The 25710-nt window shown below is 39.5% G+C and overlaps 2 protein-coding genes across 4 annotated transcripts in view; one reads left to right on the forward strand and one right to left on the reverse strand.

Moving 5' to 3' along the window:
- Positions 1-4976, forward strand: part of URB1 (URB1 ribosome biogenesis factor) — a 91860-nt gene extending 86884 nt beyond the window's left edge. The window contains 2 exon segments of the mRNA XM_078146568.1: positions 448-1056; positions 4724-4976. Of these exon segments, the coding sequence (XP_078002694.1) occupies positions 448-1056; positions 4724-4914 (800 nt within the window). The 3' untranslated portion in view covers positions 4915-4976.
- On the reverse strand, positions 416-23262 carry MRAP (melanocortin 2 receptor accessory protein). Of its 3 annotated transcripts, none has more exons than XM_020995884.2 (4): positions 23109-23259; positions 7449-7548; positions 5938-6092; positions 416-1026 (listed from the first exon to the last, which is right to left on the reverse strand). In XM_020995884.2, the coding sequence occupies exons 1-4, from the start codon at positions 23218-23220 to the stop codon at positions 995-997; spliced, it is 399 nt and encodes a 132-aa protein (XP_020851543.1). In that variant the 5' UTR covers positions 23221-23259; the 3' UTR covers positions 416-994. The 3 variants fall into 3 exon arrangements, with proteins under 3 accessions (XP_020851543.1, XP_020851541.1, XP_020851540.1); XM_020995882.2 differs by lacking the exon at positions 416-1026 and adding an exon at positions 3466-4168 and having other exon boundaries at positions 23109-23262; XM_020995881.2 differs by lacking the exon at positions 416-1026 and having other exon boundaries at positions 3466-6092; positions 23109-23258.
- Between the last annotated feature and the right edge of the window lie 2448 nt (positions 23263-25710).

The raw sequence follows: 25710 nt of genomic DNA on the forward strand, positions 1-25710 counted from the left end.
ATACTCTGCACTATTTGTTACACCAACCTGAGTTTTTCTGCCGCCCTCCCTTGGCTTGCTTTGTTCCTTGTCCTGAAAAGCTCTTACTTGCCCCACTCCTGTCCCCCCAGTTTTTCCTTTCAAATCCTACCCATTCTTCTGTGGCCCATCTCAGCTACCATCTCACCCATAAGTTTGCCCTGATTCCATCTCCTTGCCATCTGTAATATCCTGCCTGAATTCCCATCTTTATTGTATTTAAATATTCTTTTTTGTCTATTTTTGTATGTGTTATGTCTCCTTTACGGCTCTGTAAGCTCCATAAAAGATGAGACTGTGTCTTACTCATCTTACATCCTTCATAGTATCTTGCAACTACCAAGAGCTCAATAAATATGTCTAATAAGTGAGAACAAGTACTTAGGAGTCATTCGTATGACCTAAGATATATTTTTCTTTGTGCGGCAGAAATTATTAAAGATAGGAACAAGCCCCCTGCAGCAGCTCGATCTAAAGCCCAGCGTAACAAAAAGAAGATGGAGGTGGTTCCAGAGGAGACAACTGATCCAGAGTTAAAGGCTTCCAGCCTAAAGAAGTGCAGGGCTCTGCTGAGGTCTGTATTGACCCACTGGGAGCCCGTCTTCCCAGTAGCAGAGACAGAGCCAAAGCAAGAGCACATCCACTTAGCTCCTCGCCCTGAGAGTGAAGCAGTGGGGCTTGTTGGTGCCACTGCTGTTCTGGTGGCCAGATGGGAAATCGGCTCTCTGATTGACCCAACACTCGATGTCCAGGGTGTTTCAGAAGTCCTCAGGTGGTTTAAAAGCAGCATTTTGCCATACCAGATGGTTATCACAGAACTTCTCAGAGATGTTGTGTGGAGAAATAGCATTTTTAAGCTGTATAGCCAGTTTTCCAGTGCCAGAGAACTGAAGGCAGCCACTCAGAGTGTCCTCTGCCTCTTCAATACAGTCATGCTTCACTTGATGGCATCCCAGGGCCCAATAGAGAACTCTTTTCATGAAGTACTAGAAACAATTGCTCTTTCTTCTACAGATGAAGAAGACAAAAGAAAACAAGGTAATATACATTCATTCATTTAATCAATCAGCAAACAAGCATTTAGTAAACACCACTAGGCACTATGCAAAGTGCTGAGTGTACAAAGACAAGAGCAAAACAGTTACTGCTTTTAGGAGCTAACATTCTATTAGGGAAGATAACATGTATTCACGGCATGAACAAAACAAATTGGAAGGAAGGAAGCAAGTATTTTTCCAGGAGTTTGGCTGAGAAAGGAAGAAGAGATATAAGATCATAACTTGAGAGGGGGGATGGTAGGGTATAGTAATTAATTTTAAGAATGGTGGAGAATTGGGAATGTTTGTAGGCAACAGGGCCAGAACCACTAAAACGAGAAAAATGAAGGATTAGTGAGAAAAAGGTGGTGATTGAGGAGAGAGTCTGCGGGAGAAGGTAGGGGTGAAATGAAGAAGTAAAGAAAGGATGATGTCAAGGGGTTTTGAGATAAATTGGAAGGAGAGAAGGGGAGCTCAGGGTTAAGCTCTTTTCTTCAGCATAGTGTGGGTCAAGGTCTTGAGCTGAGAGATCTGGGTCAAGGAAAACATAGGAAGTTTGAGGAGAGTTTATGTTTAGATAAAAATTTCTAATGAACCCAGTCATCTGAGTTGGTTGACTTCCAGTACCACTCATAGCACCTGAATAGAATTGGAGGGTAGGTGTAATACTGAGATGGGATTTGGCAAGGCATTAGCAGAGATGGGACAGAGGGGCAAGAACTTCTAGTGTAGAGGATTGTAGAGTTGGGGGTCAAGATTGGGAAGAAGAGAGAAAAATGAAGTCAAGGCAGGACTAATGACGTGAGAGAGAATTAAGGGGTAGAGGAATTGGAGGTCACCATGAGGATAAGAATTAAATGAAGGAGGTGAAATGAAAATGAATGCCCAAAAAAAGGGGGGGGGATGCCAGTTTTGATCATGGAATTGGAATGGTGGATGGTGAGGAAATCTACAATATGACCATTCTTCTGTGTCCCTAGGTTAGAATAGAGTAGCTCATATGACTTAAGGACCTTGGGGATTTGGGAGGTCACGGTGTTTGAGGAAGTAAGTAGGTCTTTGAAGTCATAAAGCTGGAGCTGGAAGAGCCCTCTGAGGCCATCTAGTCTAAACCCCTTATTTTACAAATCAGGAAACTTGAGGCCCAGGAAGGTCATGTCAATGAGTGTTTAAGTGTCTGCTATGTTCCAGGCACTGTGCTAAGTGCTAGGGATACAAAGAAAGGCTTGTCCTCAAGGAGTTCATAATCTAACAGAGGAAACAGTATGCAGACATCTGTGTGCAAACAAGATATGCATATGTACATACATACATATACACATATATATCTATATATCTGCCTATAGGTAGAGAGATATAAATATACATACACACATATTTGGGTGTGTGTGATATTTTGGAGATAATTACAGAGGGAAGGCATTAGCATTAGGAGGATTGGGAAAGGTTTCTTGTAAAAGATGGGATTTTATCTGGGACTTGAAGAAACCAGAATGAGGTGATAAGGAAGTAGAGAATTCCAGACATAAAGGACAGCTCGTGATCCAGAATCAGGAGATAGGAGTGTCTTGTTTGAAGAGGCCAGAGTCACTGGCTGGTAGAGTATATGGAGGAAGGTAAGAAGTAAGATAGAAGTGGGGCTGGGTTAGGAAGGGCTTTAAAAGCCCCACAGAATTTTCTGTTTTGTTCTGAATGTAATAAATGACTTGCCGTAGGTAGTAAGTGAGGAGGCAGGATGCTTGGGGAAGGGGGAAGGGGGATGGTGTTTGGAGGAGAGGGAAAGATACACATCAGACACAGTCTCTGGCATCATAGAGTTTACAGTCCAGTAAGGAGATATTACACATATTCAATGAACCTTGAGAAATATATTCATCTAGGGGATAGGTGGGAGAAAAGAGCCATAAATATAGATCAGACAGAAGTAAGAAGCGTGGTAGTATCAGGGAAACCAAAGCAGAGGCATTTCAGGATTGGTCAGTAGTGTCAGATACTGGAGAAAATCGAACAAGGATAAGAACTGAAAATAGGCCGTTGGGTTTGGTAATAAGGAGGTGACTAAGAATCTTTGGGAATTTGGTTTCCGTAGATAGCTCATAAGCTATAGAATTTAGAGCTGAAAGGAATCTTGGAGCTCTGGTCCAACTGCCTCCTTTTATAGATGAGGAAACTGAGACCAGAGAAGCTGAGTGATGTGTCCAAGATGAGAGAGATAGTAAATAGCGGAATTGGGATTCAAACCTGGCTCTTTTGACTCTGAAATCCAATATTTTTTTTCATTACAACACAAGTAGTAGAAGCAAGTGCCAGACTATCCCATTTTAGACTGTCCACCTTCATCCTAGCACAGGAATTAATTTAAGTAAAAATATGACTAAATATGGTGGTGTGCAAATGAACTGGGACAAAGTAAAACAATTAAATTTATTGACTTCTACAATCAATTTACACTTAAATATTTGAAAAACTTTTCATATGAAATATGATGCTTTCTTGGCAGCAGTCACTTGTTTTATACAACTTGCATTGAGTTTACACGTTTTTATATATATTTTTTAATTCATTATGAAGCCACACCTTTATCACATTGTGTGTAAGTGTACGTTTTTAAGGAACAGCAAATTTTTTTCTCCTTTATCTTCCAACCTCAGGAAGCCTGGTGCCAGGAATCACTAACCAGCCTTCCAGCTGCCAGTTCCCTCTGAAGATCTTTGCTTGTTTTCTGAGAACTGGAGTTTTTTGTAGCATTAGTTTGCTAGCTCTTGATGTTTGTTTTTTGTTTTGTACAGTACTTTTGGTACAACTAATCCTTTTTAGCATTGTTGGTTTGAATGATCCTTGGAACTCTCGACTTCCCCATGTCAGCAGCAATTGAAATATCTCTCAATCTCAATAGTCGTTGACTTTTTTAAGAGTTACAACTTTTCAAAATTTCCTTGGAGTAACTAATAATCCATCCTTAAAAACCACAGAATAAAAACACAGCAAAACAAAGCAACGAATCATGCATATGTGTCCTGAAATCCAGCACTCAGCCAAAGAGAACCAAAGTTAGGAAACCAGTTCAATCCAGGCAGCTTCATGTTGGTAGAAGCAAGCATGTAGCACCATTGCTGTCACAAAATGAAACCCTATCAGAATTGTTGATTGACACAAGTAATATACGCTGGACATGTGTAAGAAAAACTATTCTGGCAATAGTATAAAGGGTGAACTGAAGCAAGGGAAGGAGGGAGGGAGGCAGGAAAACGTGTTGGGGGGCTAATTGAATAGATCACTTGGGTAGCAGTGAGAGCCTGTGAGAAGATGGTGAATATGGGAATGAAAAAGAGAGCATAGATATAAGGGGCATTGTGGAGGTGGAAGTCCCAGTGTATCTGCTTATTAACATTAATCGTTAAAACCAAGGAGGTTCAAACTATCCACCCGCACGCATTTGTTCTGAGTATGAGGAAGCGTCGTTTTAACCTGAGGAAAATATCAAGCAGAAGTTAGGCATGAGCATAATCAATTTTTGTCATCCATATTGTCAAGCAGTATTTGTTAAGATGCTGCCAGGTGCACATAAGCATACTTTGCAGCTGGGGGAAGTGTCTGTGAAATTCTGAATTGTTTTCAATCTCAGTGGTTTTTGTGTTCTGGTGACTGTGTGACCTCTCATTTTTCAGCTGCTGCAGTGTTCCTGGTATCTCTTTATATTAAAGACATCTGGCCAGGAGCAAAGCCAGTAAATACATTCCTGGCCCACATCCGAATGATCTGTGATGCTACAGAGTTGTTCAGTGGGGATGAAGGGAAGACTCGGGAACAAGAAGAAGCAATAGTAACACTGTGTGAGAACATCACTGTTGCTACCTGAGGCCATTAATTTTGTGTAGAACATAGAGCTTTGTATATTAATAAAATTTGGTTTTTATAGGGTTTTATTGTGTTTAATTTTAACTGCTGAAACCTAATTTTAAGATAAAGAACGTGGAGATTCTGGAATTCCAGGTAAGGTTTATTAAGAACAACCTTTATTTCTCATGATGTTTTTAATACTATCATTAGATAGTCTCTCACTGTGTTACTTCTAGGGGAGAGACTTCCATCAGGCCTTCTTTTGGGAGGCTTTGGGAAAAATGGTTTTTTTTTCCACTTAGGCAGAGATTGACTCAACTTTGTGGTGCTGAGGTAGGTGCATCTTGTGAGGAAAAGGCTGCTGATAGGTAACAGAAAGGATGAATAGGAGCCTGAGTACACACTAAGTAGGTGCAACATCAAGAAAGGTCAAAGTGGGGGAAGAGAAAGCCAGTTCAGGTCACCTCATGCCTCCGTTTCCTCGTCTATAAAAGGAGTGTTGTAGAATAAATAGATAAAGTTCTGTACATACTGCAGATAACTGAGTGAATGTCCATAAAAACCTCATGAATTCACTTTTTAATTTTCATTATGGACCTCCCACAAGAGACACACTGACATCAGCTAACCTACTACTTAAGGATCCTACATAAAATCAGCAGCATTCTTTATTTGTAAAACTGCAATAACATGTTCTCATCTTCCTCATGATTAATCTTGGCCTGGCTAGACCTGTTGCTGTACCTAAATGGTCTTTTTTTTTTAATTTTTATTTGTTTGTTTTTTTAATTATTTTTTTTAGCTACCACAAAAGTATATGACCAGTTTGGTTGATTTGTTCTGTTCTTTTTGCTGATACCATAGGGTTATTCTTGTTTTCCTTCCACCTTCAGTTTTCAGTCTAGGTGGAGGGGAATACCATGCATAGGGCAATTGTACTATCAGCTCAGAGCTCTAGGCCTCTATAAATGTGCATTTTCTTGTAAAGGAGGAGTGCTGTCAGGGGCAGTGATTAGAACAGAATCCGAGGTACAGTTATTACCCTGTGGCTGCTCACTTCCATCTTCAAGTTCTTTGATTTGGCCCTGAGGCTGTGAGGTGCTTGTGGGGCTGATTCGAAAGCTTCTGGGCTTTTGGACAAAGAAGAGCATGTTGAAGATGTGATTCCATGTGCACTTACGGTGTGAACGGTCACCTCTGGGGATAGGTCAGAATAAGAAACTAGAGTCAAAGATACTGGGTAGGCAACACATTATCACAAAGGAGTTTTTCATATTTCACTCCTGCACTATAAGTAAAGAAGGGAGAGCTGAGAGAAAGAAAAAACTACTTGAGGGAAAACCCCCAAGAGCTTAAGGATTATAATGACCGTCTAAGTACCATTCCTTGCTCTCTGAGCTTCAATCATCTTTGAGCTTCAAAATCATTACTGGAAATTCTTTTGTTTTGAAGTAGGCATTAGGGATTCAGAGTGGATGTGAAGGAGAAAAATAATCTTATATGCAAAGAAACTAAGGCAAAAACAGGTTAAATTTTCCACATGTTGATGTGTTTGAAAGTATAGCTCATTCCATATACATATATCAAGTTGTAGGGGAGGAAGAGAAATGGAAGTTCCTTTGGGACCAAACTATCCTTTAAAATGTCAGCCCTAAATTGGTTTTCTTTATTTTGATCTTACCCACCCCCAAAGGGGGCTTTACTGTCATTGAAAGGGTATTATTCCTTTTAGAAAATAAGCAAATGGGTGGGGGGAGGGGGAGGGCAGCTGTGATGGAGCCTGTTCTCTTTATCTAAGGGTACATCCAGAGATACAGTAAGTCACCATCCATTTTTCTAAGTTCGTATTATTGAGCCATTTTATTGTGAATAGTAGAATTAGCTAAATGCTTTTATTAGTCATATATTATGGGCTCATAAGGAAGGTCAGGATAAATAACTTGTCATTACCTCAAGATTGCACAGTAGCTCAACTCAAAGCTGGCCTGATGTATTCTATCCCTTATTTAGCATTTTAGGCCTTTCTGTGGACATTTGATAATTTTAGGTCTTTCCCTCATCCCACTATCCACTCCTGTTATGCACTAAATTGGGGAAAATTTTCACTTGTCATAATGTTGATGAACACTCTAAACAGTATCTTGTCCAATGACTAATAATCTGTATCAGGTGAATAGAAAAGGTAGCATATTTGCTTGCTTAACAAAAATCTTATTTAAAAAAAAAGCTAACTTCTCCATTGCCCGTAAGTTTCTGACTTGTGTCTGCCTACAGATGCCCAATAAAGTAGACCTTGGGGGGAATTGTCTTAGGAATCAGATTTTAGAATTTTTAGCCCTTGAGTTTCTGACTCTAACTTAGCCTACTGAACATCCCCATTTCTGATAAAGTACTTACTAGAGTGTTGTATGCACAGTAGGTTTTTGAAAAACGTCACTGACGCCCAAGTTGACTTCATTCTGACTAGCATACCAGCTGCCACATAGAATGATTGTGACTTTACTGGTTTTAGTTTATCTACCTGAGCTCACTTACCTACCGTGGCTGACTTACCTTATCGGAACTGAGCCAGACCAGGACATGTAGAGCAAAATCAGGAAGAGAAGCACCACGAAAGCTGCAAGGCTGACCCAAAAAGCAATGACGATTGAATCTGTTGGCAGGAATGAGGGCATTTCAGTGTTAAATTGATGCTGTCCAAAAGGGGATGGAATTGGGCCAAGCATAGCCAACATGATGCTCTGTGAAGAGGTAAAAGTTATGCCAACGAAAAAAAAATGGTTTGGCAAAAAATAAGAGAGAAACATGAATTCATAGAGGTGTGGGAATGCATGAACTGATGTCATGGTGAAATAAGCAGAGCCAGGAGTAGTAGAGGCACAATGTTGAAAATCATATAAATGTAAAGGAAATGGCTACATAATTGTAATGGCCAAGATTGGACCCAGAAAAGTAAGCAAAACACTTTCATTGCAGAGGGGAGAGACTGGATGTGGAATGTTGGATAAACTGTCAAGACAGTGGACATTTATCAAATACCTACTATATGCCAGGCAGGACAGCTAGGTGATGCAGTGCATAGGAATGCTGGGCCTGGGGTCAAGAAGACTCATCTTCATGAGTTCAAGTCTGGCCTCAGATACTTAAAGGCTGTGTGACATGGGGCAAGTCACTTCACCCTGTTTGTCTCAGTTTCCTCAACTGTAAAATGAGCTGGAAAAGGAAATGGCAAACCACTCCAGTATCTTTGCTGAGAAAACTCCAAAAGGGGTCATGAAGAGTCAGAGGTGAGGCGGCTGAAAAATGCCTAAAACAACAACTGTGCCAGGCATTATCCTAGGTACTAGAAATACAAAAATTGTCTCTACCTCTAGCTGGCAACCCAGCTGGAGACAACACACATATAGATATATGTCAAATGGTTACAAAATAGTCCTAAGACAGCTTTGGGGAAGAAAGTGGAGAGTCAGGAAACGCTTTCTATAGGTGTTTTTTAAGCTGCGTCTTTTCTGAGTCAAGTTGGTTACTTTTGCTGAGATGATTTCTTCCTCTAAAGAAAATTCACTGGAGTAGAGAAGACTATGGGGATATGTTCAAGTATCTGAGCTGTCATGTTGGAGGAGAGATTTAGGGATAAACCAGGGGACAATGGGTGAAAATTGCAGAAGTAAATAAATGGTTGAAGTGAAGAAAAGCATCATAAAAATTAGAGCTGTTCATAAACAAGGTGGGCTGCCTCGGGAAGGGGCGAGTTCCCTCCCTACTCCCCACCCCTCACACCTTGGTCTTCAAGCGGAGACTGCATGACCATTTGTCTGGTACTTGGGCTGGAGATTCCTTTTGTGTATGACTTGGATCGGATGGCTGCCAGCTGTCAAATTCTAAGATTGTGTTCCTTTTTAAATCTTTATTACAAGGGATGGCTCACTAGGTAGGGGAAGGGAAGGAATATGTACCCAAAAAAGAAAATAAGGAACAACAAAAGTAAGATTAAAGAAGAAGCAGAGAAGCCACAAGAAAACTATTGCTCAGGCATATTTGGCAGATCAGTTCAAGGCAATTATAGGATTGAAAGAGAACTTCAAGGTAATTTAATATACTCCCATCATTTTATAGATGAAAAAGGAACAGACCGCAAGAGGTTTTGACTTCCCCAGTTTCACATAGTTGGATAGCAATGGGACTAGAAATCATTTCCAGCACTTAGTTTGTTCTTTCTACTGTACTATGATACCTTTCTTCCTTTGTGGACCGAATGCTCCTTCTCCCATAAAAAGGAAATCATGGAATATATTGAAATTTTTCTTTGATGTTAAATACAAGTCAATAAGCACTTAACTAAGCACATAATATATGCTGGGGATTATGCTAGGCATTGGGATACAAATGAAAACGTGAAAGTACCTGCCCTCATAGCACTTATAATCTGCAGGTAAGACATGTTCACAGGTAAGGAGATTCAGATATGTACAAAATAAGAATACAGTGATTTGGGGAGGCAGCACTAACAACTGGAGGAATCGAGAAAGACCTCTTAAAGAAGATAGCACTTGAGGAGAGTCTTGAAGATCCTGAGAGGAAGAGTTTACAAGGGATAAGCAATCCAGACATGGAAGATAATTTGTGCAGAGGCTAGCAGATAGAATATTTTCTATGGGAAGTAGGAGTAGCAAGTAGACAAGTTTGGCTAGAACAGAGGGCCTGGGGCTGGGGCAGTGGGGGTAAGATGTGATCAACCTGGAAAGAAGTTGGAGCCAAGTTGTGAGGGGCTTTAAATGCTGAGAGAAATGATTATTTCCTAATATATTAAAATTATGTTAATATAGTAATGAATATTTATTATATAATAAAATAATATTTACTGATATATTAATAAAATTATATTAATTAGGATCCAGGCTTCTATTTCCTTATTTAGGGCCCAGCCCCTGTAGAAAGTTGGTGTCTGAAGGACGTGACTGATGGATGAGATGGCCCTAATCTTTGGGGAACAAGTTTCTTGATCTTGGGCAGGACCCCACCCAACCAGGAAACATTACTTCTCTTTAATAGAGTGTAAACAGAATCTAGACTAGGTGAATTCTTGCCCTTAGGGAATAAGCCCATATCCTTGTACCTCTCCACTGGAGTCTAGTGTGACCCAGCCAGCTCATGAAAGACAAAACCAACCAGAGCAGTCTGGATGGAGATAGATTCCCCTGCCCAGATTGTTGGAGGTAGCTAAGTCTCATGATCAAGACATGGTCTCAGCAGGAGGAACTGAAAACTTCTAGCTCACCTCCTCATTAAATGTCACCAATTGAGGTTGATTTCTCCTGTCAGGAGCATTCCCTTTCAAAAAAAAAAATTTATATATATATATTCTGTGTCTCCATTAGTTGTCTTTGGTTCCTGAGAGAAATCGCTGACATAACAATTTATTGACTATTAGCTAGCATTATTAATAAATTGATTATTAATTACCCAGAAACTCTGTCTCTTTGGGCTTTTCATTCATCACAATGCCAAATAGGACTTAGTATTTTATCCTAGTGATGAATCACTGAATGAATCAGTGAAGCAATGATGAATCAGTGAAGGTTCTTTTTAGAAGGAGAATGACATAGTTAGAATTGTTCTGTAGGAATATTAATTTGACAGTTCTGCGGAGGCTGGATTGGATCAGGGAGAGACTGGATGCAGGGAGATCAATTACAAAGGATGTAGAAATACTTCAGGTAAGTGGTAATAAAGGCCTGGACTAGAATGGTTGTATATCAGTTCATGTAAGCTTTTCCAGGTTTTTCTGAAATCATCCTGCTTGTCATTTCTTATAGCACAATAGTATTCTATTTCATTCATATATCACGACTTTTTCAGCCATTCCCCCCTTGACGGGCATCCCCTCCATTTCCAATTCTCTGCCAACTGAGATCTCTTTGTTAACAAGGTACAGCAATGTCTCACTCATGTGGAAACAATTTAATGTTATAAATAGTAGGGTAATAATATCTTGGTTATTTTTTTAAAGTAGAGAAATGTGCGAAGAAACATAGTTTCAAGGGCACCAAAGAGATACACTACCTTATTAGAGACTTAGGAGCCGAGGTATGACTTCAAAAGAATTGTCGGTTTGATAGGAGAAGGTTGGGGACTTTTTAAGTAAAAGGCTGAGTCACTGAGAGTCAGGAGGCTGTCATTTCAGCCGCTGAAGACAATGACAGGAAGGGAAAGAGGCATCCTTCAAGATGAGCAGAGAAGGAAGCAGATCCTGAAAAGAGCTAAAGACAACTGAAAGACTGCTTCCTTGTAGCTGTGGTGGAAGCAGTCAGCTGTGAGAGGTTTCAGCTGAGCAATTTCCAGTTGTTTGGAGAGACAAATGATTTCATTGGTGGAGTTGCAGTGGTGGCTTTTTTGTAGGGGCTTGTTCTCTGTTGCCACCTCTGGTTTTGAGAGCAGAGAGATTTTTGCAACTGCTCTGTATCCTGATAAGCCACCTTAAACAGTAAACCTGAACCTGTGCTGCCATGAACTCCATTCTAATTGGACAGTGCAGCGTCCAAGTGAGTGAATGGCTGGGGAGGGGGTGGGGGAGCCTGTATTAAATAGCCCAGAGAAAGCCAGTCTGATGAGCTTTCCTTTCTTTAGCTCAAAGAGAATTGCTATTCACATCAAGAGCTAATGCCCTTTTAAGGGTGATTGTTAATTGAAAGAGCTTATTATTCCAGATTCTAGAGATAAGAATTTACCCAGCTGAAGAATGGACAGTGAGGACCAATAAGCAATGACCAGAGAAGCAATTTCATGAGTGCAGATGTTCCTGCCTGGACCAATTACATTGAAACCTACAGGCTAGAGTTGGGAGGGTTTTTTCTCCCTATGTGTTTTCCCTGCCAGGTTCCTAAAAGAGTGAGCCAAATCTTTTCCATGACTATTGAGTACATTGATAGAAGAGTGTAATCTGGGTTTTATATGTGTATTATGATGAATTTTTCTCATTTCTGTATTTGTTCTAATATATTAGTGCTATATAGTGTTTATTTTGCCTTATTGTTAGTAAATGGTTATGTTGAAGGCCTGAAAATGTCATTGTGAGTGACTGGTTGTGTGTATAGAAAACACATTAGATGGGGGCTCAAGACCTAGAGTGGTGAATAGGAGAAGTGTGTTTCCCCCTCAAAAGGGTCCTAAGACCTTCAGGGAATTTAAACTAGATAGTGATAATTGATAGTCTATGTCTGGGAATGTCTCATATTTAGTCGCTAGCAGTATAGACATTTACGCTCCATTAGATTGGATCTGACAATAATTCATGATATGGCATTACATCGTGGGACATTGGAATAGACCATGTAGCTCATTGAAGGAGGTTTTTAAAAAGAAAGAAATTGATCAGGTAAATGGATTGATGTACAGCAGTGAGGACCCAGTTGAGATTTGCTAACATAAATGTATAATGGACCTAACTGGCAAGGTTGTACGACTGACTTCCTCTAGTGGTATTTGGCAGTCAGAGATAAAACCTGAGAAGGCAGACAGGGGAGTAAACCAGTATTGGAGGAGGAGGGCTGGAAATGAAGGACAAGTGAGTGATAGTGTATCATCACTAGAATAAGCCATGTTATAGTTAAGAGGTTGTAAAGGGGCTTATTCTTCTATTTAACCTGAAATTTATTAAGCTCCTACTACATGAAAAACACTGTAATAGGCGACGAGGATACGAGATAGCTATGACACAGACTGTTAAGAGGAAAAGAAAACAAATAAACATGATAAAATAAAGTGAGATAAGTGCAAAGGACAGGTCTCAACAAAGTACTCCAAAAACTTTGCAGAGAGAAAAATCCCACTTTTACTGGGAGGGGCTTCATGGCAAAGGCAGCTATTGAATAAACCTTTGAAACAAGAGAATTCCTTCTAAACTCCTTCTAGGAGATAGATAAGAGGTCAAGAAAAATGATAATTAACCATAGTCAATCATCCTTCCAGGATACATACATACATACATACATATAAAGCACATACACATATACTTATACACACACACACACACACATATAAATTTTTGGTTCTGAGTAACTGTTACCTCTATTTACCACAAAGCCCTGTGTTCTGCTGCAGAGGGCCTTGTTCAGTAACTGCGTCTCTACTAGGGGTTTAAAAACTGACTGGCATCCTGGGATCTGCAGAGAGACAAGCCTTCCCTCCAAACCCTGAGAATGATTTGGACCATCAAGATCTTTGAGCCAGAAGGCATATTTGGGTTAACTTGGGGTATGCTGGTAAATATTTAATAACTGTCTCTCATAAAAAAATAACACCCCCTCCAAACAAACAAAAAACCAATATAGAGGGGAGACACATGTAAGTTTAATCTGCATTATTAACGCTTTCTATGTCACTCTTAAGTAGAAACAATAAATCAAGCCCTGATTTGTAGTGTTTGCTAATTTCCAAGGTTTTAATGCTCACACTCAAAATTTAACAATCAACTCTCCGGAGCAAGTTCTAACTTGCTCCAGCACACCCTGGTTATACCCAAGAGTTTTTTGGTTTTTTTCAAAGATGCACAGTCATCAAAAAAACAAACTGAAGAAGAAATCAGGATGGCACCAGCTGAGCAGCACCAGCAGTGGAAGAGACTGCATCCTTAGTAATGCTGGTATAGCACTGGGGCAGATTGAAGCCAATAATGATGATAACTAATACTTATATAGCAATTAGTACGTACCAGGTACTGTGCTTTACAATTATTATCCCATTTGATCCTCACAACAACTCTGGGAGGTAGGTACTATTATTATTCCCCAGTTTACAGATGAGGAAACTGAGGCAATCAGGTTAAGTAATTGTCCTGGGTTAGGCAGCTGGTAAGTGTCCAAGGCTGGATTTGAACTGAGGCCTAGTGCCCTGTCCTCTATGCCACTTAGCTGCCTACAGGTTATAATTGTGGCTTCCAGGACTGAGCTGAGTTTCAAAAATCTTGAGTTCTTTGTTTCAAGATACTCGCAAGGACCTGACAGCCCACCTTGATCTCTCTCTTCTTTGCTGTAGTTCAGCTCTCCTTTCTCTCTTTCTTATTTTGCTGCTGCTTCTCTCCAACTCAGCTAATTTAAGTTCTGGCCAAGGTGAAGGATGCCATCTCCCCAGTTATGATTGCTGCTCAATCCATGCAGTCCCAGCTCCTTCCTCAAGTCTGTGGACTCATCACCCCTATTACACATCAAACATGTAGAGGGCTTTGAGGAAAGACACTAAACAATCTTCCAAGTGGCAAACATTGTTCTAAATAAAAAGATAAAAATGCCTAAGCTTTTCCATTTACCCAACAAACCCAGCAAATTTCTAATGTGTGATATAATTACAAAATGCTTAAAATCCTCCCTGCTTTCAAAGAAATGAGATCTGGCATGTTTTCCTTTCTATTTTATCTATAGTATTTGAAGCACCTGCCAAACTTTCATCAAGCTGTCCAAGATGACAATCTAATTATTAGCTCTAAATGATGGTGGCTCATTTTTTTTGCTTCAGGCCAAAACATCTACAAGTCTTTTAATCCATGCCTACTATAATGTGCCCATGAAAAACACTGCAACTAAGAGGCCAGATAGAATGGGGACATACTGACTATAATAATTTTTACAATAATTTTTAAAATTTAATTTTTTCAATCAATGATAATCCACCTTCTCTAGCTTTTGCAACCCCCTCCACCCTGACTGAAAAAGGAAGAAAAGTAAAATCCCTGTTACTCACAAGTATTGACATGTAAGTCAAGCAAAACAAATTCCTCCATTGCCCATGTTGGAAGATGGGGAGGGTGGAGGGAGAAGAATGGGTAGCATATTTAATCACAAATCCTCTGGAATCATGGTTTATCATTGCATTGATCAGAATGTCTAAGTCTTTCAAAGTTATTTGTCTTTAAGATATTGTTATTGTATAAATTCTTCTCTTAGTTCTGCTCACTTCACTCTGCATCAGTTCATACAAGTCTTCCTGGATTTCTCTGAAGTTTTCCCCTTCATTATTTCTTCATCGCATTCATATATCAAAAGTGTTCAATCTTTCCCCAGTTGATGAATAACCCCCTAAGTTTCCAGTTCTTTGACATCATAAGCAGAGCTGCTATAAATAGTTTTGTACACATAGGTCCTTTTCCTCTTTCTTTGTTCTCTAGGTCTATAGACCTAGAAGTGGTATTACTGGGTCAAAAAGTATGCACTGTTTAATAACCTTTGGGGAATTAATTATAATAACTTGGGTAGAGATTGTCTGTCAGTAAGTAACCCAACAAACTTGTTCTGCTGACCCCAATCTATCTTCCCAGCTTTATCACCACTCCTCCCATATGCTATATAGCAAGATGGGAGGACTTGTCATCTACTGGCTTGCCTGACATTCTCTTGCTTCTGGGCCTTTCTTTATTCATGTCATTTCCACACCAAAAATGACTTCACCTTCTATTATCCTATGCAGAATTCCTACCCATCCTTCAAAATTAAGATTTTTTTTAAAAAAAAATCTCTATCATGAAGACTTCCCTGATCTCCCTAGCCAAGAGTGACCTCTACTTCTGGCAGCTGGTGGTAAAGTGGCTAGATCTCTGGGTCTGAAATTGGGAAGATTTGAGTTCAAATATGGCCATAAACACTAAATGTGTAACTTTCTTTGGAAAAAGGAGTTTCGTCTACACAATGATAAACTTTCTCACACCTGGTTATACCATTCCCAATAATTCTGAACCCCCTGTAGATCATTTAAACTCCATCCCCCACCATTTGATTTTTTTTATGTCCATCCCCTTCAACCTTCTCACTACAGTGTTTCAATCAACCCTACCAGTCCTTCCACTGTGTCCTGTGGGATGCTTGTTCCATTGGCAACAAAATGCCCTTTATCCTAAGTCTTTTTCTCTCCCACTCCTGCCATCTAATAGCTACACCAAAATCTGGGTCTCTCCCTATTGACACAGCTTCCCTGGCCATTTTTTCCAGTACTGTCTGCACCTTCACCTATTTCCCTCATTCACTGGTCTAGGAGGGGAGACTGGAATACTCCTTCTTCTCCATTGCTACTTCTAGGTTCTCTCCCCTTTCCTTCATCACTCAGTAATCCCTCCTCCTTTAAGGTTCATGATATTCCTATCTACCACCCATTCAAAATCCTGGTAGTTATTGTCTACAGACCTCTAGGTCTTCTTCCTTCTTTGATGAGATTGGTACATGGATCACAATTTTTCCTTCCTCCCCAACTCTTGCCTTCATACTAGGGAACTTCAACATATATATTGACTCTCTCTCTCTCTCTCTCTCTCTCTCTCTCTTCTCTCTCTCTCTCAAACATCCTAACCACTCAATTCCTCCTTCTATTGACTTTCCATAACCTACTTCTCTACCCTACTTCAGCCACACACAAAAATGGTCATACACTTAATCCTGCTGTCACCTACAAATGTACCATCTCCACATTCAAGAATTCTAAAATCCCCTTGTATGACTATAATCCTTTCACTTCTCCTTCTGCCTTCCCTTACAAAACCCTAATCTTCATCCACATTAATCCCTTGACTCCTCAGTTCTCTTCCAGGTTGTCTCTGTTCTCTCCTCTTTGCTCCATCTTGACCCCTTGATGAACAAATTCAATTCTACACTGTCCTCTCTCTTGAATCCTTCTCATTTTGCTGCTGACTACACCCTGTTAAGTCTCAGCCTTGGATTACTTGCACCATTCACCTTTTTGTTCCTACACATGTGCTGCTGAATGAAAGTAGAGAAAATTACACAATGGTTCTGAGTTGGTCCACTACAAATTTATGTTACACAAATTTAACTAGTCCCTCACTTCTGCTAGGCAATCCTATTATGCCTCCCCCATCAACTCATTGTTGCATTCCCCACAGTAGCTCTTCCAAACCTTTTCATCCTTCCCCAAACCTCCCATGATTTCCCTCCCTTTCACCCTCTCAGCTGAGAACCTTGTCTAATATTTTACAGAAAAAAATCGAGGTCATTTGATGTGAGCTTCTTCTTTTCCCTTCTTCTCCATCTCATATCACTCATATGCCTTTTACCACTATCTCCTCCTTCACCCTTCTCTCACATGAAGAAGTGGTCTTGGTCTTTTGTATGCAACCTGTCTCATTGATAATGAGTATTGCCTTATTTTTTTTCATTTTTCTTTTTTTTTCATTTTTCATTTTTTTTCATTTTCCAGTTTACAGCCAGAAATTTCCCTTCTTTGGGAGCCCCATGGTGGGGAGTAGGGTGGAGTGGGTATAATGTCAATTATCTGACTATATACAGGCTTCTGCTGCCAATATTGCTCTTATTCTTTGGGGAATGGGTAGACAGTTTCACCTCTTCCATGTTGCAAGGATGCAAGCCACCTCCCAATACCACCTTCAAGCCCTCCTTGAGAAGGAACTGTCCAGTGATCACTATGTACTGTGCAGTATTAGTAGCAATATGGACAGACCCTATCAGTTCCAGATCACAGTAAACAAAGTGTTATGCTGGGCCCACCTTTGCCGAATGATAGGCTCTGAGTACCCACTTACTATGCTGAGTCCTGAGAATTGCCCCCTGTGTTGACTGAGCACTGCTGCAGCTGGGGCCTTAGCACTGACCCCCTGTGCAGAGGCCTAGTGGTGTGACCTGTTCTGGGCCCAGCTCTAGGCTCCTATTCTAAACAATACCGCCATAGGTACTTCTATTGCCTCCCTATCCTGGGTGCTGCCACTGCTAGGGTCTAAGCTCTGCTCCTTTTGTGGTAGGGGGGCACTGATTCTGCCTCTCAATTTTGGGGATTGCACAAGGGAACCCCTCACCTAACCCTCTCTGCAAGATTCAAGGTTACCATTTATAGCTGAAGTGTCAAATTCCCTGCTCCCCATCACAAGCAGCCTGAACCAGATTAAAACGTAACTGTGAAATGTTTAACAAAATAAATACAAATATAATACAACGTAGATAACGTTAATTTATGGTTTTCCAAGTCAACACGTAGGAAGGGGTCCATTTCTGTTTGAGTTTGACACCACTGCTTATATGATTAAGAGTGTAAGCTGTCTCTTCTTTTAAACTTTTAAAATTGATGCAGCTCCACACTTGTACCTAATAAATCAACTGGGGATACATTTGGCACAATTCTTGAAAGGTTTCTGGGCTCCTGGGGAGGCTCAAGCATTGTCCTTTCAAGTGCCTCCACTAGTTCAAAGCACTAAAGAGTGCCAACAAAGATCATGGAGTTCCCAATGACCTCCCAAGTACCAAATTCAAGAGTCCCAAGCAGTTCCTTCAGCTTCAGATTGTTTTAAGACAATCTCCTAATTCTATTCTTTAGGGAGGGACCAAGCCAGAGGAGCTCTGGCAAATGTTTAACAACTGGGTCTCCAAAAAGAAAAAAAAAAGGAAGCAGGACATACTTTTAAGTTTAATGTGCATTATTGACGTTTTCTCCATCTCTAAGCAATCAACAAAGCAACAAATAAAGCCCTGATGTATAGATTACTAATTTCCAAGGTGTAAATGATCACACAGAAAATTTTACAATTGGTTCTCCTGAACCACTTGGAGCTGGCTCCAGCACACCTCTAGCCCTAGCCTATTACAGCTGGCTGGCATGCAAATCACAATCTCCCCAAAACAAAAATTATATAAATTAGGCAAATGACAGCTTATAGCATAGTCTTATCTCTCTCTATTTGCTGAATTCCCACAGATTTCTAATCTTCTCACAGCAAGGCGGGCCATCTCAGTCAGCTCCACCAGAAGTATGGAGGCCAACAGGATTCATTTTCCTCCACATCTCTCTTAACCTGCTTCAGTGAGGTTATTCCAATGGAATACCGCCAAATATTACCAATTGTTGTAGACTGGCCCTGATTCAGTCTGGTTTGAGGCTTCAGGTTCATATTGGATTAAGTGAAATGCTAGTAAACCATCAAGGGTTAACAAATTCAGTTTACAAAGCCAAAGTAGTGAAAGCATATTGAGCAAAGTGACTGCATTGATTCATTTGGGCGTGTTGGCCAAGTTGAGCCTTTCGTGTCTCTGTGTTAGCTATGCTGGTCAGTTGGTCAAAAGCCTGAGAGGAAACTGCTGGTTCCTTCTCTCTCTCTCTCTCTCTCTCTCTCTCTCTCTCTCTCTCTCTCTCTCTCTCTCTCTCTCTCTCTCTCTCTCTCTCTTTCTCTCTTTAATATTTTATCTGCAAGAAACCTATGGCAGTGGCTTAGCCAGGAGATACCTTGAGCCAAGGAAAAACTAGTCTAGCCTTTCTGGCAGATATCACTCTTACTACAATAATTAATACCAATTTGCTGTCAGAATTATTACTACTGATGTGATTTCAGTTCAGATTTTACATGTTAAGGTAATAGCCCCCTTTTGAATATGTTTTATTGTGGGAGCTGGTCAAAACTGACAAAATTTTTAAGAATTTTAAAGCTGTCAAAAGATAAGAATATGGAATTACTTAAGTAAGTTAGTATATAAGGAATCTTCTCATTTGATGTCCTTGTCCATTAGTTGAAGAAGAGGACCATCTTCTTCATCCTGCCACTTCTACCATTAATTTAATGGTGTATTCCTACCAGATTTTTTGGACTACTTAGCAAGAGTAAGCCATTGTAAGGTACCTAGAAAATAGTATTTTATACTTTTCCTCAAAACTTTTTCCCAACTAATTTACAGAAACATGATATAATATCCATTGCAATCAATTCTGTATTCTGACCTGCATCATTACCCATGACATCCTCCTTGCTTATTAAAGAAGAGTAAAGAGGCCAGTCATTAAATAGCTAGTTCCCAAAGAAAGGAATGTTATCTTTGGCCACCGCTCACCCTGGAATTCAATGACTCCTTTAAAAAGAAGACTTATACTGAATCTGTGTTTCATTATTTTGGGACATTTTATGAAGGACTGAATATAGGCAAGTTATTCAGGCTAAACCACAAAAAGCTACTGATATGGCAATCTTGTACTGATTGATAACAGATGAACATCTAAAACACTTGGGGATCACTTTACCCTGTTCCAGATTATTTAGGGTGACAGATTTACTTTAGAGTTTATGTCTCTCCACCCCCGCCCCCCATACACACACTGAATTATTACTACTGATGTGATTTTGTGGGAGGAGTGCTGAATTTGGAGGAAGGAGAAACCTGAATTTGGCTCAGTTACTGGTTATGTGACTAGGCAAGTCACTTGTCAGTTTCCTCATCTGTAAAATGGAGATAATGCTTCCGTGGCATAACCTACAAGTTTGTTGTGAAGAAAGCACTCTGTCAACCTTACAGCATTAGGGGAACATTAATGGTTGAAAACAATTGAAAACAATGGGAAATATGTAAATTAAGCAGAGAGTTGAATTTCGCACATTTCTCTGACAGTTAATGAAACTACTATACTGTAGAGGGCTAACCCATGTTTATGCTCAACTTTTGACTTTCTGCGAGAAGGTTTGATACTTCATGCACAAGGACTTAAGGTCACCTCCCTTTTAGGGAAGGTTCCCAGGCTGCTGACAAATAGAAAGGGGTTTTGGATTGGTCCCAGAGTCTATCTGACTCTTTTCCAAAGCCAAAAAGAAATTCCTTTTAGATTATACATAACTATCTGTTCCTTTTCTAATCTCCCACTCCTCAATCAGAGCAGATTGCTGTCAATCTTATTATACTAATGTCCTCACTGAAGTCTGTTACACAATAAAAAGCTGTTAAAACTGGATTGTTTGCCGAAAAAGAAATAATAATATATTTGGAAATTAAAAAGAGTTTAATGGATTTCTCTTTTGTCAAATTTCCTTTTTCTGTTTGGAAGGGGTGGTGGGGAGGAAATAAACTCTAGATGAAACCTAAATACTTGGGCATCTTAAAGATTATTCTGGGCTATGGTAATAAGCAAATGGGACAAGTTCTAAAAGGGTCTTTTCATGTACCAAAGCATCACAGCACCAATAATTAACTTTCATCTGTGAGACTTCAACATCTTGCCTCTTTCTGAGTTGACATTTCATTCATAAAGTCCCTTACTGTTAATGAACTATAGCCTTTGGTTGGGAACGTTAGTGGGGGAAATGCATGAGAGTAACCAAGGGTTTCCTTGCTGGATTCCATCAAATTGCTCAGTGGGCTATATACTTATAGCTCTGTCACACTCAAACAAGACAGGATAGTCTTCTACATCTCACATTGGAGAATTGGAGTATAGATCATAGTCACATATGTTTTTCTTATTGGGAATGTTAAGTTAAAAATCTCAGTTAATCAACTCAGCTTGTAAAAAAGGGTTTTGCTAAATTCAAAACTATTTCCTACTACACTGCACATGTTGGACAGATACATCATAGAATATGGTCACATTTCTGTTATTACAGAATGTTAGAGCTGGGAAGGACCTTAGAAACCTCTAGACCAATGTCCTCTAATTTTCCAGGTTAGGAAATTGAAACTCAGAGAGATTTGTGTCTAAGGTCACAAAATATAACAGATAACGGAGTGATGACTGGAACCCTGGTTTCCTGATTCCCAGGTCAGCGCTATTTCATAAAACTCTGTGCCTTTGACAACAATACCTTCATATATACCTCTTTGCCCTTCACAACCATCATTATACTTTTTATTTTAGATAAAATGCCATATCTCAAGGTGGTAATACTGAGTGTGGCTGTTGTATTTACCAAGCATTTAAGAAGAAAAAATCCAGAAGAGAGTGATTAGCACCTATCATAGTGGTAGGTGCATAGTATATGATCAGCATATCCTGACTGACTGACGATACCTTAAAAACACACACTAAACTCTGGAAATAATAAATTAAACCAAAAATTTATTTAAATGCTCCTAAATAATGTGGCCTTGATGGCAATCATCAATGTTCCAACAGCCTGCCATATTTTTTATAAAAATACCACATCTCAAGACATTAGAGTTTTAGACTATGGTGTACTATCCCTTTGTACAAGAAAAGCACATAAGATCAGTTCCTTTCAGTGACTGCATTTATGTTCTGACAGAGACGGTATGATTACAATGAATGTGTAGTATCTAAGGTGACCAAGCTTCCTTGTGTGCATAAGTTAAGCTCAGGTTTCTGACTGTCACCCAATATTCTGTGCCTATTACCTCTATTCATTGTTTGCTATGCTGGCTTAGTCCATAGTGCAAATGATGACAAGAAAATCTTGCAAAAGAGATGAAGATCAACAAGAGGGGAACTGGGAATAAGACTGACAAAATGGATGCTGAACTAAGTTTATTGTGAGTCTGTTTTTATCTAGCTGTTATGATTGAATAATTTGGGGTAATTTTTAGAAAATTATGCAGGTAGCAAATAGTAACATGGGGAAAATACATACATACTATACTTTTTTGCTGGAAAATATTAAATACACAACTTGAAGTAATACACAATTACTTCATGGCAAAACTAAGTTTAACTGTATTAGGAAATAGGACTTAAAAAATACACTACTGAAGTGTTTATTTTAAAAATTATATCCTTTAACAAGTTTGAAGAGAGAAAGCACAGGATAGAGGTAGAGGACAGGTCTTGGAGTTGAGAAGATCTGCATTCATGTCCTTTCTCTGACGTATACTGTCTGTATGACCATGGGCAATTCATTTAATCTCTTGGTGTCCCAGAAAGATCTCTAAGACGATAAGATACAGTCAATCAGCCAGTCAGCAAACATTTATAAAGTGCTTCCCGTGTGCCAAGGACTGTACTTTGGGGGTACAAAGAAAGACAAAAACATGTCTCTGCCCTCAAGGAAGATGCATTCTAATGCAGTTGGGGAACATAATATATAAATAATCACACAGGCATATATTTACATAGATAGATGGATAGATAGACAGACAAATAGATAGATAGATAGATAGATAGATAGATAGATAGATAGATAGATAGATAGATAGATAGATATAGATGTAGATATAGTTGCTGACCTGCAGCAGTGGGAGGAATTTCCACACCAATAAAATCATACACACACACACACACACACACACACACAAAAAGTCAAAGTTAACTTTGATAACATTTTCTTAGAAAAAATGTATCAGCATCAACTAACAGTTGTGTGAGCTGTCATAATACAGGACATATTCAAAGACTTTTTTTAATGTCAATCATAAAAAATGTGAGGCTATTTGGGCCAGCTGTCCCAGCTTCTGTGCCTTAATAATATTTCCTTAACAGTTTAATTGAATGCTCAGTACTTACATTTGTTAGCCTTCAACTTTCTTTCATCTACTTGAGGAAGATCCAGATAGTCCATATAGTATTCGTAGCCATAGTAAGAGTTAGAGTTAGTAGAGTTAGTTCTGTTTGCCATTTCAGTTATGCCTCCAGAGTGCTGGGAGAGAGGAACAGGGCCCTTTTATGTGGAGCTGGCTACGCTCACTGGCCCTGGACATTGCATAATTGATTTCTGAGTAAATAATTCTAACTATGTCTTTGGGTCTCCAGGCTCTGCAGGCTCAAGGACTGACTCCACAGCAGAGTAATTTAGCAAGAATAAATGACTGGGTAGAATTGATGCCTTTCAAATGGTGCAGCAAAAAAACAAAACAAAAACACAACAAAACAAAAAAACCTTGGAGTCAGATGACCTGGGTTCAAATAGTACTTCTGTCTGGCACTATCTGTGTGACTCTGGGCAAGCCTCTTAACTTCTCTGGGTCTCAGTTTATTCATCTGTAAAATGAGGGATTGAAGAAGAGAGCCTTTGAAGTTTCTCAGATCTAAAACTATGATTATTTATATTTACAAACACACACACACACACACACACACACACACACACCTTGACTTTAGGTAACTAAGCCTATAAAATGCAGAAAAGCTATTGATCTGCATTGGTAGAATTTTCTCACCAAGGCATTCCCTATAGCAGCTAGGTGGTGTAGTCAATAGAATGCTGGACCTGGAGTTAGGAAGACCTGAATTCAAATCTGGCCTCAGACACTCTGACACTATCTGTGTGACCCTAAGCAAGTTCCTTAACTCTGTTTACCTCAGTTTCCTTACCTGTAAAATGAGGTGGAGAAGGAAATGGCAAACTGCCTCAGGATCTTTGCCAAGAAAATGGTCCATGAAGAATCAAACACACCTGAAAACTACTGAACAACAACAACAACAACAACAAGGCACGTCATTTAAGCTCTATCAGCCTCAGTTTCCTCATCTGTAAAATAGGGATGATAATAGCACTTACCTCTCAGGGTTGTTGTGAGGGTAAAATGGGATAATATTTGTAAAAACCTTATATAAATGCTAACTAATATTGTTAAATCACAGGTCCGATTCTTATCCCTAGCAAAGCACTGTGGTAGGTGTTGGAATTACTAAGACAAAATGAAAAATAGTCTCTCCATACAACAGGAAAAAAGATAAGGATATGCATGATTATCTGAATAGAAAGAGAAAAGTAATTACTGGGTAGGGAGGGGAATCAAGAAAGGCTTTCTATTAGATACATCCATCCCAGGTTTATATTGAGGTAATATGTTGGTACCATTAAGCAATGGTGACTCACTGGTGTAGGATCAATGCTTGGGGACAGTAGTCCAGTGCTATCTGTCCAGAACTTGGTAATCCTTTATAAGCACACACATCTAATGTTAAAATGAAAAAAAAAAAAGCATGCCTCCCAAGCAGATATGGTGCTGTCCTCCCATTTTATCTGAATCTCAAAAGGATCACATGGTGTATTGCATTTGTCAAAGTTAAAAATGGCTGTTTATTTAGGCGGTGTTCCCAGCCTATGTCATGCTCTTGAGAGATAGGAGCCTATGATAATTTACTGGGCTCTTTGCTGATAATGTGTAATGTGTAATGAGGATACTTTTGAGTTTCTGTCTTGCGTGACACCATATTGTGTACTATCTGTTCCTAAGGGTAGGACTTGAATAGGCTGGGACTTGGTAGAAGCTTGGATAGGATCCAAATCTTTTCATTTTTTCAAATACTTGGAAAAAACTTGATCAAATGTAGATGATTCTTGGAATTATCTGTGGAAAACAAATAAGAAGTTACAACCTAAAAACAGAAGGTGGCCTACTGAATATTCTGAATATGAAGGCTTGGCTTTTTTATCTCATTCCTTCACAGTCCTGGTTTGGGTCTACACAATTGGAGTAAAGCAGAGTTTGGGACAGTATGTAAACAGCCAATGTACTCCCTTGCTCAACTCTTATGTTTGTGTTGGTTATACAGATGAAATTCTTATTCTATAAAATTCAATTAAGAAAATCTTCATAGTTACATACAGTGATTGCTGAACTAATTGAGTTTGTGGCAGAGATATCATTATTTTCTATGCAGTGCATTTTCTGGGTTACCTCCCCCTCCTAACTTGCATTTATGGGTTGGTTCTCCCAGGGTAGAGCTACCCAAATCTAGGTATTCTATGGGTCTGCACTCCTAAAACTAGAGCTTGCAAGTCCCAACCAGTACATTCATCTTTGACACAATCAGATCAAAGTAAAGCCATCTACATCTATAGAAATAGCATGGACAATTGCAAAAGAAAAAAAAATGTTCTCATCCCTATAAACCTGGGGGACATTACCTTACAAATCTGCCCTATTTTAGTGGGAAGAGTGGGCATACACACAGAATACACTAATAGAGAGGCACACATGGAGGGAACATATATGCCCAAGGCACTATTGAAAGCGGATTTTTTTGAGGATTCCCAGAACGTGACAGGACAAAAAACAAAACAAAGCAAAACCTTTAACACTATAGAAGAAGATTGTCCAGAACTTCTAAACAGAGACAATGAAATAACACTTCAAAGAGTTCACAGATCACCTCTAGA

This window comes from Phascolarctos cinereus, unplaced genomic scaffold (assembly GCF_003287225.1).
Source record: "Phascolarctos cinereus isolate Bilbo 61053 unplaced genomic scaffold, phaCin_HiC Scaffold_726;HRSCAF=1367, whole genome shotgun sequence".
Classification (NCBI taxonomy): Eukaryota; Metazoa; Chordata; class Mammalia; order Diprotodontia; family Phascolarctidae; genus Phascolarctos; species Phascolarctos cinereus.

Coding starts and splice junctions, on each gene's coding strand:
- MRAP (XM_020995881.2), bottom strand. CDS start 23,220: ATGGCAAACAGAACTAACTCTACTAACTCTAACTCTTACTATGGCTAC. Junction 7,549..23,108: donor AAAGTTGAAGGCTAACAAAT/GTAAGTACTGAG, acceptor TCCTGCCAACAG/ATTCAATCGTCATTGCTTTT. Junction 6,093..7,448: donor TCTGGCTCAGTTCCGATAAG/GTAAGTCAGCCA, acceptor ACCTATCCCCAG/AGGTGACCGTTCACACCGTA.